Source organism: Urtica dioica, chromosome 12 (genome assembly GCF_054948205.1).
Source record: "Urtica dioica subsp. dioica isolate 48M chromosome 12, U.dioica_male_clone48M_v1_H2, whole genome shotgun sequence".
In the NCBI taxonomy this organism is placed as follows: domain Eukaryota; kingdom Viridiplantae; phylum Streptophyta; class Magnoliopsida; order Rosales; family Urticaceae; genus Urtica; species Urtica dioica.
In genome coordinates, this window is record NC_142767.1 from 15210782 (window position 1) to 15225329 (window position 14548).

General features: G+C 38.5%; 1 protein-coding gene across 1 annotated transcript; it reads right to left on the reverse strand.

Moving 5' to 3' along the window:
- Nucleotides 1–7457: 7457 nt before the first annotated feature.
- LOC149379480 (Zn-dependent exopeptidases superfamily protein) lies at nt 7458–13083 on the reverse strand. The gene is made up of 13 exons (XM_089603381.1): nt 12586–13083; nt 12086–12324; nt 11726–11882; nt 11430–11507; nt 11186–11260; nt 10965–11084; nt 10451–10615; nt 9543–10065; nt 9277–9433; nt 9090–9199; nt 8827–8939; nt 8176–8530; nt 7458–8045 (listed from the first exon to the last, which is right to left on the reverse strand). Exons 1-13 carry the CDS (start codon nt 12928–12930, stop codon nt 7741–7743), a joined length of 2742 nt encoding a protein of 913 aa, XP_089459507.1. The 5' UTR covers nt 12931–13083; the 3' UTR covers nt 7458–7740.
- Nucleotides 13084–14548: the final 1465 nt, after the last annotated feature.

Below are 14548 nucleotides of genomic sequence, written 5' to 3' on the forward strand. Positions count from 1 at the left end.
CGCTCCTGTTGGGCCTCCGTTCCTCCACCGTGTTGGGTTGCCACTTCACCATGACTCAACATTAGTATGATATTATATGTTCTGGGCCAAATTCCGCATAGTTTTGTTTTTAGGCACCTTCCCAAAAGATCTCATAATAATGGAGTTGGTGGGACTCTTATATCCAAGATAATTTTTGCCTACTCTTCTGATGTGGGACTTGGGTTGCTACCCCAACAATCCTTTCCTCAAACTAAGAACCACATACACGTGGCCTCCCTTTTTATGCCAACGGGACACGCTGCTTGACCATCGTCATTGTCAGGAAGACTTTCGAGACAAGGCACTCCCATCGCGAGGTCATCGCATTGATGACTTCTCCTTCCACACTGCAAACGCAAGCCAAACTCTCAGTGCTCCTGAACCTTTGGCTATGATACCATTTGTAGGGCCTCTATTCCTCCACTGTGTTGGACTGTCACCTCACCATGACTCCATATCAGTATGATATTGTCCGCTTTGCGCCCAAGTCCGCACGGTTTTATTTTTAGCCTCCTTCCTAAAAGGCCACATACTAATGGAGTAAGTGGGACTCTTATATCTAAGGTAATTTTTGTTGGGAATATTGTCCACTTGAAGATAATGAATAAATGATTACTAAATTCGATAATAAGATTACTTTATTAGCATTATATGATTAGTGGGTTGAGTTCTAAACAATTAGAATCAATAACAACTATCTTCCATAACCTCCGTATCTAACTGAGTCACGTGCTGGGCACCTGAGTTCGGGCGGTGTGCTAAAACATGGTCGATGACTGATATACGCCTGGAAAGCTATATCTAAAGTCATATATGTGGAACACATAGGTGAAGGCTGATCACTATGTGTGAGCATTCTACACTTGTGGTAAGTGTACGACCTGGACAGGTCTTGGTGTAGATGTGTCGTTTAAGGACCGTTACGACACACTAACCGAGGTCACTATGATGGTCACAGTGAGACTTGATCTAAATCCTGAAGTGATCATGGACACTAGGTTATGTTACTGGGCTCTTTGACTCATTCGCTAAAAGGCTATTCATGCTAACCACAGCTTATGTCTTGAGAGTTTTCTCAAAGCATAATTCGAGTGGGAAGTGATTATATGTATCAAGAGAAGTATAACGGAAAAATTGACTTCTCTTGACACGGGTTGAACCTGGAGGATCTTGATCACGAACTGACTATATCAGTGGACACTCGTCACGATGAGTAAATATAATTCTAGTATAAAGGAGAGTTCAGTCTTGGCTTACAAGGTGGAGTATTTGACCAAGATTAGACGAATCGATGGTCAAAAGAGAAAGGACTATTTCGTCTTTTTCATCGGATTTGTTAAGCTCCTATTACTAGGTCCATAGTCCCCGATTCGGCTCTGATAAAGGCGGATAAGAACTTTCGTATAATAATGTTTATCATTATTAATCTCACTTGCTGTAATTGTGATTGACAATATTAATTCTGGAAAACGGGTATTCGCATAATTAAATAAATATTTATGGTAGAATTGTTTATTTATTGTTTGATCAAGTAAATAAACAATTATTAATTATTTGTTTATTGTTGGACCAAGTAAATAAATAATTAATTGGGTTTTAAGCAATTGGGCATTGCACACATGGAAAATTCGAATTAGGATTTTTGGCACTAGGGTTTGCGCAAATCTCCTTGGCCGTGTGCCATCAAGATCGAAATTTCAATATTGGTATTTACCAATATTTTCTCTTTAGTTGTTTAAATAAAGGAGAGAGAAAAATATAAGATATTGTCCTATATTTTCTCCTTATTTAAAGGAAAGTATTTAGGAGAATATATAGGAGAATAATATATTCTCCTTTATTATCTCACTAAATAAATTATTCTCTATTTAAATAAAAGAATAATATCCCATAGATATTGATCTGATGGATGAGAGAAAAAGTAGGATTCACTTGTTGAGATCCAATGGCTTAGATTAAATCCTCTAGTGTGAACACAATAAAAGGAAATAAAATATTCTGGAAGATTCCATGAATATCTCATTTTTACTACTATAAATAAGGGTTCATGAGAAGACAAAAATAAGCAATTATTTTAAGGAATTTTTGTGAAAAATTTCGTGCATCCTAGCCTTCCTTGGCCGTGCACTTCTGCTTCTCTTCCCCTCGGAAATTCGTTTCCATTCTTAGTAAAACAAGAGCGAGATCTCGAAACACCTAGTTTCGTGATCTAGTGAGATAAAGACTGTGCCCACTCATCTTTCTTATTCGTCTCGGAGATTACGTTTCGGAAGACTAAGGTGTCATCCTCGAGTCCTTCATCAAGACGACTCAAGACGAAGACGGATTGTGAAAGCTTTCAGTTCGTGAGCCAAAAACTGTAAGTATTCATTTTTCGTTCAAATCGGTTGCTTGACTTATATGCTCTCGTGAATTAAATTAATTAAACATAACTAGATCTTGTTAATTATAACCATAATTTAATTAGCTTATGATCAGCGTAATTAATTATTTTTCCGCATTAATATGGTTATATGGTGGAATCATCTCAAAAGAGGCGCATCGGAGCGATCGTTCGTGTCCGATGCGCGCTCGATCCACCCAACAAGTGGTATCAGAGCGATTGTTCGTGTCTGATACCCACTTGATTCCCCAACAATTTTTTCCTACTCTTTCGATGTGTGACTTAGGTTGCTATCCCAACAGCCCTTAGGGACACAGTTCCGACCTGGAAGGAGGGCGCTCTTCTTCTCATTCTCCGCTGATCCTGGTTTCCTCTCTGGTGCTTCCTCTACTCTATGTGAAGCTTCTCCGCTTTGCAGCCATGGTGATGGTCTTCATTTTTCCCAAGCTCTGAGATGAGGGAGGGTGTTAGTCACTTCCTCAAGTCGCCGACGTGTCCTCCGCGGGCTGTGAGAGTCGTGCTTCATCGATGGCGAGATCCTCCCGTGTCTCTTTTTGCAATTCTTTGATTCCCCGGTGTCTCTCTTAAAACTAAGTACGAGTTGGTTCTCTTCGCGTTCATAGGTCGCCTATGGCGAGGTGCGGGATGGATTTTCTCTCGCCGAGGACGAGATGGTGTTTTTCAACGACTGCAAGATGCGAGTTGCGAGGTGGTGCTCTTCGTCGGCGGGGATATGCGAGATGCTCTAGTGTCTCTTTTTGGTTCTTCGTTTGCTTCGGTGTCTATGTCCGAGAGCGTGATGATGTTGGGTTGTATGTGGAAGATGTGCTTCTGAACAGGAAGAGGGTTTTGGTGTGAAGGAGGTATAATTTAAATTTCTAAGAGTTGTGTTTGGTTTGGTTGTGATTTTATGTTTGTGTTGTGCATTATGGTTTTGAGTTATTGTTTGGTCTGGTTTTTGTGTCCCAAAGATGAGATAGTCATGTTTTGGATTTAGAATTTAGAGGGGGCAAGACAAGTTGTCCTTCTTCTCTTGCCAAGCTTAAAGTTCCTCGAGTGTTGCTTCCGAAGTTGGCGGTGATGGATCAGAACTCATGACTGTTATATGTCAGTGATTCTCGCTATTTTCAGGAACATGCAAAAGATTTGGATTGAGGGGCTTAATGGATTTTCCTCTCGAATAAACCGTTGCCTCTTTTTTTTTGTGTCTTCTGCTTCTCATTTACATTTGTGATATATTGATTAATTTTATGAGGTATCGGTCTCTGCCTGAGATGTTTGTTAGGCGGTAGCCACTATGAATGTGAATGAGAATTTTCCTTTTATAAATATCTCTTTCATTTAACTCACATTGGCTCCATTTCACTTAAAGATAGATTTTGTTGCTTCTCACTTGGCACATTTAATGAAATAGGTTATGGACTTTATGAACGACATAATCAATGAAAAAAACGTGGATTCACCCGACCACAAATTCCTCTATTATTAAAGATAAATATAATTGTTCACTCTGCAAGTTTATTGTCCTTAACAAAATAAATAATTCCACTAATTTGAGCGTCAAATTGTTCTCCTTAAAAGGCCGTTCGTATCACATAATACTTCATTTCTCTACATGTATTGCAAGTGATTTTGTTCGAATACTTAGTTTAAGGTACAAAGATTAATACAAGGTGCCACATGGAATGCAAAAAAAGTACGCACATGCTATCCCATTTCGTTAAACAATCATCGTCATCGGTCATCAATATCGATAAACCACAACCGATGTACTATTATACATGGGTAGGGCCTACGCAATGACAAGTAGTGACATCAACAACTTTAGTCCCCAACGCCACACCCAACACTCTTGACCACGATAGAAGCACTATAGGTTGGTATGACCTTCATCCAAAGAAGATCTTAGGTCAATGTAATTCAATTCAATGGAAAGTACTAGAGAGTCAAGATAGTTTGTTGTTGAAGTTTGGTGGAGACCGTCTCTCATTAATATAATTTTCAGTATTGTTGTTGCGAATCGATGTTATCTTGCTAATTTCAATCTTTCCCGCATGGGAATGTGGGATATCGAGCGTAGTTATGTGAGTTGTATGGGGCGCGATCTTGAGAATACTGTCGTTTTGAAATGCGCTTAAGTGATATGTGGCATGGGTTTGATAATTCAAGGTAGGGGCTCATTTGCTCAAATTATAGTTCATTACAGCTGTGAAAATTGCATGTGTGATAACGGTTTTGTAACTAATTAGAATCGCTAGTTTGAAAAAAAAAATGAAAAATGAGTATTTACAACTTGAAAAACATTACTTTTGCAATAAAAACTTTAGACACGTTTTTGTGATTAGTTTTATAAGTACTTCGGCCAGGTAAGCTATTTTCCTAATAAAATGAAACTTGGGCTAGATTCTTCTTCTTCTTCTCTCTCTCTCTCTCTCTCTCTCTCTCTCTCTCTCTCTCTCTCTCTCTCTCTCTCTCTCTCTCTGACGTGAGCACATGAAGAATACCCTACACGGATCCTTGACGCGAAGAACACTATTGATGTGCCGGACCAGAAATCTAGTATTATTGCTAATATCTGTAAATTTAAGTAAATAATGATTAGTTTCAGTAAATAACAAATATTATGTGTAAAATTAATCAAAATGACAAGTTACGAAAGAAGGAGATCTCGTATTCAACAATATTATGTGTTAAATTAACCAAAATAAACAAATCACATGATTTATTTAGGTTGCGTCGTAGTGCTTATGTAACAAATTTACCAACATTAGCATAAATTTACATACATTGACACAAATTTACGTAGACATTAACACAAATAAACACATTTTTTTTAATATTTTTGTACACGTTCCCAATTTGCCTAAATCACGAAGAAAGAAAAACAGATAAGCCCTCTCGTCAGACATGCTTTCTATTCTCTATTTATCATCAAAATCACATAAATGACATACATATACCGACATTAATCAAAATAAACACGCCAAACATAAATCTAGTGAGCCAATGAACTTCACAGTGTTGCGATTTTTACGCGCGCAAGTGCACGTGTCGCTCAAGTAATATTCACGAGGAACAAGCTTAATTAACAAACAAATCAACTAGCACGAATTGAACTAAAGAGGAGATGGAAAGATGTCACAAATTATTGACAAGTTCTAACGTAAATAAATAACAAAACTCAAATAATAGTTGTAAGCAGAAAGAGAGGCTAAGGACCAAGGCTTCACGGGTTTATTCAACGGTTTGGATACACGAATTTCACGCACAATCAATAATCAACTCACTAATCTTTGCTAATCATACTCACAGAAGAATATTGCTCAATCTCTCTCGAGCATCTAACAATTTATGTCAAAATTAGGAAAATCTTCTCTCGATCTCAATCCCTAACAAAAACATGCATTAATTTCAAGAGTATTCCCACGATTATATGGCAACCTAACTATCTCTAGCCTAGGCATGCATCATAGTAATTCAAACCAAAACACTAACAACATAATTTTTCTCAAGCATTAAGTTGAAGTATAAAATCATGAACAAGGTAGCTAATCTCGATCAAGCATTAAAACGGATTTGAATTAAGCAAAGTAGTAGAGAATGGAAATTGAACTTCAATATATTAAATCATATCCATAACCGAATCCTAAACCCGCTAGCCATAGTCATTAATGGAATTAGTTCATGGCATAGCGAGAAAACAAAAAGAAAATAAAAGAATAGGAAGAAGAAGAAACCATAATTAAATATTCAATTGTAAATTAAAATACTGGAGTTCAAGAGTAAAGGAGAAGAATAAAACTGTAATTGGCGCGAATTGATGAAGAATGGCTCTCATCTTTTTCTCTATCTCTCCCAAACACTAAGTGAAAACAATAAAAAGTGCTAAAGTCCCTAAACAAGAGGTTGAGAAGTGTATTTATAGGCTTAGGTCGAAATTCTTGGGTTTCCTCTAATTTTCGGAGTAGACTGGGTAATAAAACATGATCCAACAGCTCAGATTGACCAAGAAAACACATTTCCTCTTTTGGTTTCGGCGCACCTCGCGGCGCGCGGTAGTTGGGTCGCGGCGCGAGGTAGATATTCTCGGGACGTCGCGTTCCGCGCTTGACGCTCGGAGACTTTCGGCGCTAAAGTTCTTTGACCTCGCGGCGCGAGGTCTCCACTTCCATACCCTCGCGGGACGTGCAAACTGCTTGGAGATGGCTCGGGATGATTTCCAGACCTCGCGGCGCGAGGTTTGTATGTCTTCTTGAATCATTCTTCGTTTTTGACTCGTTTTTTTTATCCCGAATGCCTGGATTTGTATAGATTTGCCCACGGTATCATAGAAATCCCACTTTTGACCTGAAAACCTTCAAAATACACGAAAAACCTCAAAACTACTAAAAAATAAGCTCGGATTTAGTTGGGATGATATGAGTTTTCTACGTACGACACGCACCTATCACACATCAATTTATTCTCCTTCAAAGCAATATCATACTAATTTCAAGAAACGGCAAACTAAAACAAACAAAAATCAATTTTATTGTCTAGTCAAGCCAAAAATAAATGTGGAGATAATATCAGTTTTCCAAATAATAAGCAATTGAGAGAGAGAGAGAGAGCATGGACCACCGACGAGGGCCGAGGGAGGAGAGCAACGTCTTCGACGATGTTCAGCGACCCTTGGCCTGCCGGATATGGTTGGTCTTGGGCAGGGACATATCATCGACCGCTGCCCTTGTTTGTGTTTTTGGAATATACTTTGAAAAGTTAGGGCTATTGTGTTAGACGGAGAGGATAGTGAATTTAAATCATGAATATCAATTAGAATTTTATTTTATTTCGAAAATCAATCAAATTTCCCAATTAATAATAAGATATATTCGGTATGAAATCACTTGTTATGTCATAAAAAATGTTTGTTTCTAAATCTTAATCAACGTCCGCTAAAATACAATCAACAAGTTTCATGTGGCTTAGTTGGTTATATTTTTCTATATATATATTTTGCAACTTATGCGTAAATGTAAAACATAATTGATTATACACTGTCGAAATGTAATAATGAAAAGAAAGCGTCGAAAATATTAAAGTCAACTAAATCATCTATAAATAATCAATCAAATAAAATTTATCATCTCAACTCTCATTTTGAAAAACTAACACATTCCTAAAACATCTCGTCGACTAGATTATTACCAATTTTTTGTACTTAGTTCAGGACGAAGTTTGCCAATTATGACCATTTAAATTGTATATCACGAAGCTTGGCTACTTCTTTTAAATAATATTTACCCGGCTTGCAAAAGCTAAAGGTGCTTCTTTTAAGTTTTCCCAATAAAAAGAAACTAAATTTGAACAGGAAGGCTAGTCAAGAACGCCAAGGTGTGAGGAAAGGTGGACTTGCCAAACGGCGAACACCATGAAGGAAGCTTTGAAAGAACCCTTTCAACTTTTGGTGTATGCCTGTCCATGTCGGTTCTGAGCTTCACAAGAAGCTCCGCTTCGGTTGGCCTAGAAGAGTTTTTATTCCAAAAAAGTGTCAGGCCAAACTTTTTCGGTGCGTTCTTACCCCCCGAATACTGAATTGTGTGCCACCCCTCAACGCTGCTCTTCTTTCCAGCCGAAACCAATTCTTCCGACTTATCCGCGTCTGAGATTGCAAGATGATAGTGATCATTGGATTGTAAAATAAATAGTTATATATATATATATATATATATATATATATATATATATATATATATATATATATATATCAGGGGCTTATAGCCGCGACATACCTGTCAGCGCGAAATCTTCTATATGCTTGAAGTTCATTGCAAGAGACCAGCGTGTTGAGCTTTTAGTGTCGATCAACACCTGTGTGATTCTTTGTTTATCTTCGTTCGTATCGCTAACATGATGTAGCAAAGGAACTTCTGACTTTTCCCATCCACCTTCGTCCTCGTCATTGTGTGCCCAACAACCGTATTTGACCGAAAAAGTGACGAAATCTACTATTTTATCCCTCCCGCATGTGAACCCTTCATTAATCAGCTCAGCTTCTTTGGTCAACTTCCCAGGAGTCGTCGAAAACAATGATACATAAGACCTCACATCATCCTTATTCCCTGTTGTATCCACAACTTGAACAACCTGAACACAAGCTCAAAGTCAAGAACTAAATAGGACCCGAGATAATATATAACTGATAAATGTTTCGATCATTACACCAAATTGACCACTCCTTCCCTCTACTCCTAAAATAACCAAACTGAATAACCCACACTGCTCATCTATTTATACTGCAATATAATTAGATAGATAAAATTACGATTTTTACCTGTCCCAATAATATTTTATTTCTAACAGAACCTTAACAAATGCGATGAGTAAATATGTTAAATAGGAAGAAGCGTACAACAATAAGTGAAAGGAAAAGGTGTGATTACATTCACGGTTCTTGCAATGTCATCGGTAAATGGTGGGAACACGCCTAGTGCTGTAACAACGAGTGATAAAGCAAATACCACACTTGCGGAGACCAGAATCAGTCTCTTAACACCTAAACATCATAAAGGAAAACATGCCAACTTAGAGATTAAACAAATGTTTATCGGCTGAATCTCATGACTAAATATTCATTTGTATGACGCCGAGATGATGATGAGCTATAATTTTCAGGAGCAAGAGAGTAAAAGGTAAATAACAAAACCTGATAGATGAACATAGGAGAGGAGATAGACAAGAGTTAGGCACACGACAGCTGCAACTAAAACAGCAACTATTACGTTTCCAAGCCACTCAGGAGCGGTGCCGGGATTCCTGCGAGTAGAAACACAAAAAAAATATTATTTCATAAGATAAGAAACAAAATTATAATCACCTCTTTCGGAATTTACCTATCAAATCGAACCCATGTCGCAATCAAGGTCCCGGGCAAGCGGATAAAAATTCCGGCAGATATTGATATTGGGACGGCCATGCCCATCACAAGGGTTGCAAGCTTCAGCGGCCTTGGTAATCGGGTTGGTCTTAGAGTTGCTTCAAGCAGGCCATCTAGGCATAATTATAGCATAAGTGATTAGCGAAAGAAAAAAGTACATTGAGGGACGAGCATATAAAATGTCTAGAAAACAACATGATGAACTTCATGTTGATTACGTACACGCAAACGTTGGTGGAACCAGCCAAGCAAGAGCTATATAAGAAGAGGCGACGCTGAAGTAGTTTCCTATAGCGAGAAGGACGAGCCACTGGATCGATCCGCCTTTGTAGAGCCATCTCTCAGCGTCCAACTTCGCAGAATTTGCTTGCAAAGCGGGCGAAAGTTGCTTTCTTTTGGAATACACCTTCGATAAGTACTTTTGAAGAGCGAGATAGCCCAAGTGTTGCCCTGTCAGCGCTCCAATAAGAGCCGGGGCGGCAAAAAAAGCAAATACCAACCACGGGCTTGCGATGTACGGAGCCGGGAATGATGATACCAAGGGCAACATGAACGCAGCGATAACAGAGAAACCTATTGAGAAAATCCACATGAGGATTATACTCAAACAAGACAAGCTGAAAGAAGCCACTGCTGGATAGCCGCCAACAAAAAACGATGCACCCCAAATCAGAAGTGATTGCATTATCACTGAGTTGTGAAGTAAGTTTGCAAAATGCTGTCTGAACACAATCATGTACGCTCCCTGAAATTGAGGTAAATGTTAGAATATGGTGTTATAGCTAAATAGACGATTGAAACTAAAGGATTTGTCTAAAATTAGTGAGATAACTAAAATCGACAATAATGTGCGATAACTAGGTTTCAATAATGTTTTTGATCCTGTGAATAAATTTTTTGAAAGTGGTAAATTCCTTATACACAGCATCAATATTCTTATTGACAGTGTCACAAAAATATTTATACATCATAACTTTGGCTAAACTTAAAATTTTGGCTATTTTGCTAATCAATTAGTTTCAAAAGGGTATTTTGTATAGTTTTTTCCATTGTGAAATAGCTACTTAAAAGATGCTGCAATGATTCTTCCCAGACAAGAAACTTAAAACGCCGGAGAAGAAGAAATTTACCAAGAAATCAAAATACACAGCACTGCTCTTGCCAGAATATTCCTCCCCGGCCATTGCACTGGCTTTTGGAAGCTGAGAAGATCTAGCAGTGTGAAGCAGAAAAGCCAACATATTTTCACCGAGATGTTGAAGAGATCCTGATTTGAGGAGTTCAAATTTATCATTCTGCACGGTTTGAAACACAGAGGACAAGTGAACTCACAAATCAGGGTGAAAATCCTCAAGACAATATATATATATACACATATATATGTATATAGGCAAGGCATCAGACCTCTTCTTTGTTTTTTTACTCACTGAATGGCTTCATAATATTAAAATAATAGATTGTTTTCTAGTTATTTGTTTTCTGTAATGGTCTGGGGTAGGCCAGTTGTATTCTCCTCTTGAAAATAGGGCGTTAAAAAACGACTACCACACCCATCGGAAAAAATCATTCTAAGAACAAGACAGAAGAAAGAGTGTAGTCTGAGAGAGAGAGAGAGAGAGAGAGAGAGAGAGAGAAGAAACATACCTTAGTGTGATAAACAGCTGAGCGATCTGTGAACGCAAAGTCTAGCCCTGAAAGGCCAGCAACCTCTCTGTACACTTGGAAATCTGTAGCGGATTTTATGACCCCAGAGGAAAATAGATCCTGCAGGACCAAAAACAGCAACAATACCGGGCATATTTGAATCAATTTCAATTTTTAGTTAGCATTCGAAAGAGAACCCTTAAGAGAAAAATAACACAAACCTGTGCTATGACTTGAGCTGATGGGTACTTCGATGCCATTGCGAAGCTCTCAATTGCCCAAGAATTAGGACCAGTCTATTACATATAAAAAAAAAAAAAAAAAAAAAAATAACCCGTAATAAAAATTCAAGCAGAAGGTAGTATTCCAGAATTTAAGAAATCATATATACATAAAGATCTGCAAGTAACCTAAGTGTAATAAGGGTAGTATTGTAATCATAAATATGTAGTTCTTTTATTTAACCTGGAATATGCTCGATTTTCCTCCAATGCCCATAGCCTCCAAATCAATAGCCATACGAACAGTTTTACTCCATGGGTGCTGTAGAAGGCAGTCAAAGATAATAACAATGTAAGAAGAAAATTATAACATAAGCACAAAGGGGGAAAAAGTATAGGTAAAAAAAAAAAAAGAAAGAAAAAAAAAAGCTTAAGAGATTCATAATCTAGAACCACTTTTCTAAGCACAACCCTACATTCTTACAATCAGAACTCCAAGATCTCAGCTATGAAATTCACAACGCTAAATAAATTAACAACCTGGGTTATGAAGCTATGAGCTCCATTTAAGCCTTCCTCTTCCCCGGTATTGAACAGGAATATAACAGCATGCTTAAGCCCATGGGCCCACTGAGAAACCCCTCGAGCAAGTTCCAACATCACTGCTACACAAGAGCTGCAATCTCCAGCTCCTCCCCTGAAAAGTATATTTTAGTTTTTTTTAATATATAATCAGCATAAAATGGTTTCTAATGCATGAGTAAATTCGGTATATATGATTTCTACGAAAGACAAAGCTTAAACTCATCTAGAATGCACTTAACCAACAAGCAATAAAATAGTATGTAAGTTACTATTCATATATGGTAGCTCGAATTGGGCGAGAGAGAGAGAGCGTACGTTGTGAAAACCGAGTCAATGTGAGAGGAGACAAGAATAGCATTTTCATTGGCGTCAGACGAGTATTTGGGCAAGATTCTTAATAGGACATGATCCAGATCTGAATAAGCTAGAGTTTTCCCGGCAAATAGGCCACCAACCAGACGATTCGCTCCAGGTTTCGCGTGAAAAAGTTCCACTTCAACATCGACCTCCCAGTGAGTACCGTTCTTGATCTCTTCCGATGCTTTCAAAACATACTGCAAGTGAAACAAACAACTCTATATCTTCTGAGCAATAGCCACAGCAACAACGTGCTTTGTATGAAATCAAATTTACGACAAAATTCTGTGCAGTACAAACTTATTGTAAGTTGCAACTAACCAATGTCTATCTTGAGATTATAAATTATTGCTATAATCTACTATGCTTCTCTTGAGATTATTGTATTATTCTAATACTGTCATCCATGTGAAAAATACTATTAAAGCTGGAGAAATAAGTAATTAAAATTGGCGAACCTGAAGAGCAAGAGAAAGAGCGTGAGAGCCAACTGGATGAGGACCAAAGTTAGTCAACGCCTTGACGTGGTTGAGAGCTTCGACTTCGGAGAAACCTCTTTTCCCAGCCTGATCGGCTGTGAGAGGGAAAGGCAAATTGTCGTACTGGTAGTGGTAGACTGTCCAGCAAGAATAACCGACTATCGCGAAAAGGCACAGCAACGCGAAGCCCGATCTCTGTGGGTCATTTCGTCGAACACCTGGCCGGTGATCGTCGCTTTCGTTCCCGTCGCCGGCGATGGGTTTACCATGATTCACGGATTCTTGCTTCGAGGAAGAAGCTTTGGATTTGGGGTTTCGTCCCATTGTAGAAATCGTTTGGAGTGATAGAGAGCGCTTTTGCTCGGTTCGACTGTTCCGAGTGTTTTCTGTTAGCCACAATGGTCAACGACAAAGGGAGAGTGTGATATCGGTTGACGAAGCTATATATATATCTTTCCACTTCGATGTTTCTAAAAGATGATCGGATCTAGAGACTTAAAAAAAAAGCAAATTCTTGCCAAATATCTAAAATTAATTTTTTTTTTTATCTAAATTCGGACAAAAATATATTTTTAACTTTTTTTTTTTATCAAAATTCATCGAAGTTATTGGAATTTATCGGAAGTCAATGGAATTCATTAAAATTCATCGAAAACATCTTAAACTTCGAATTTCATCGAAAATCATCATAAATCGTCAAAAATTTTCTTAAATCTTTGAATTTCATCGTAAATCATTGTATTTCGTAAGCAGCTATGAGTTTCATCGGAAATCATCGAAAAAATCTAAAATTCAAAATATTAACTTTTCCAAAACTGATCCAAATCAATCAAAATCACCTAATTATCACTCTACTATCCTAGAACAATTCAAACATGAAATAAAGACGAAAATCTTACTTTTTTGGTCACTCTTTTGAGCGCGAAATCTTAAATTCGAAACAAAGAAAAAAAAAACATTTTTAGTGGAAATGAGGGATAGAGTGAAAAGGAGAAAAATGGGCGGATGGGGCATTTTTGTCCGTTTTTTTGTCAAAAAAGGTCCAATTTTATATATTTTGCAACTATGAGTCTAACCTTGATGTTTTTCCACTTTTGAGGTCTCGAAAATGAAATTTCTCAAAACAAATATCATTATCGGTATATTTACGAAAGGTGTCGTTCAATAATTTTTCGTTTTGTCATCTTTTTGGAGAGAAAAAAAAAATTGAGACAGTCTTGGAAAATCCCAAAAGTGAAAATTAGAAAACACCAGCCCATTGATCATATTGCTCCTCAAATAATTAAAATCTCTCTCTCTCTCTCTCTCTCTCTCTCTCTCATCCTAATTCGGAAGATGAAGATGAAGAATAAAGAAAGGCAAAAGCAAGCGAATTCGCACACCTGTGTTGACGAGCAGATCTACTACCCCAGATATACCTCCGCGATCGATTCACCTTCGTCTTCACCTTCCTCAGCCACAACCGCGCCGCCATGTGGCACGAGTTTTGCCTCCCCTTTGTCGGCGTCTTCAGCGCCCTCGTCGCCTACGGTTGAGCCGCCAACTACCTCATCTTCCTCCGCCGCTCCAGCCCCCTCTTCTGGGGCTGCGCTGACGTGTCCTCCTCCTCGGCGCCCTCCACGTGCCCGCCTTTTCGACATCCTCTCCATAATCTCCACTTTCGCCGCCGTGGAGGAGCACAACAATGTCATCATGCACGTGATCGTCTAAACCGTCTCACTCGCGAAGCACGGGAACCGAAGTGGCGACCCACCCCCGAGGATGTTGACGAGTCCTTAGAGTGCCTGGTGTGCCGAGATGCTTTAGGGATGGGTCGTCGGAGGAGGTGACGTGGATACCTTGCTGGCACGGGTTCCATAGGGACTGTGTCTATTCCTGATTGAAGAGGGATCGCTCTTGTCCTACGTGTCATTCGCCGCTATTTCCTACTACTCTTCCTTTG

Excerpts from the sequence above, each read along its gene's own strand:
- LOC149379480 (XM_089603381.1), bottom strand. The coding sequence starts at position 12,930 with ATGGGACGAAACCCCAAATCCAAAGCTTCTTCCTCGAAGCAAGAATCC. Across the intron at positions 11,085-11,185 it reads CAGCTCAAGTCATAGCACAG|GATCTATTTTCCTCTGGGGT; the intron begins GTTTGTGTTATT and ends TTGGTCCTGCAG. Across the intron at positions 9,200-9,276 it reads ACATGGGTTCGATTTGATAG|GAATCCCGGCACCGCTCCTG; the intron begins GTAAATTCCGAA and ends TTCTACTCGCAG.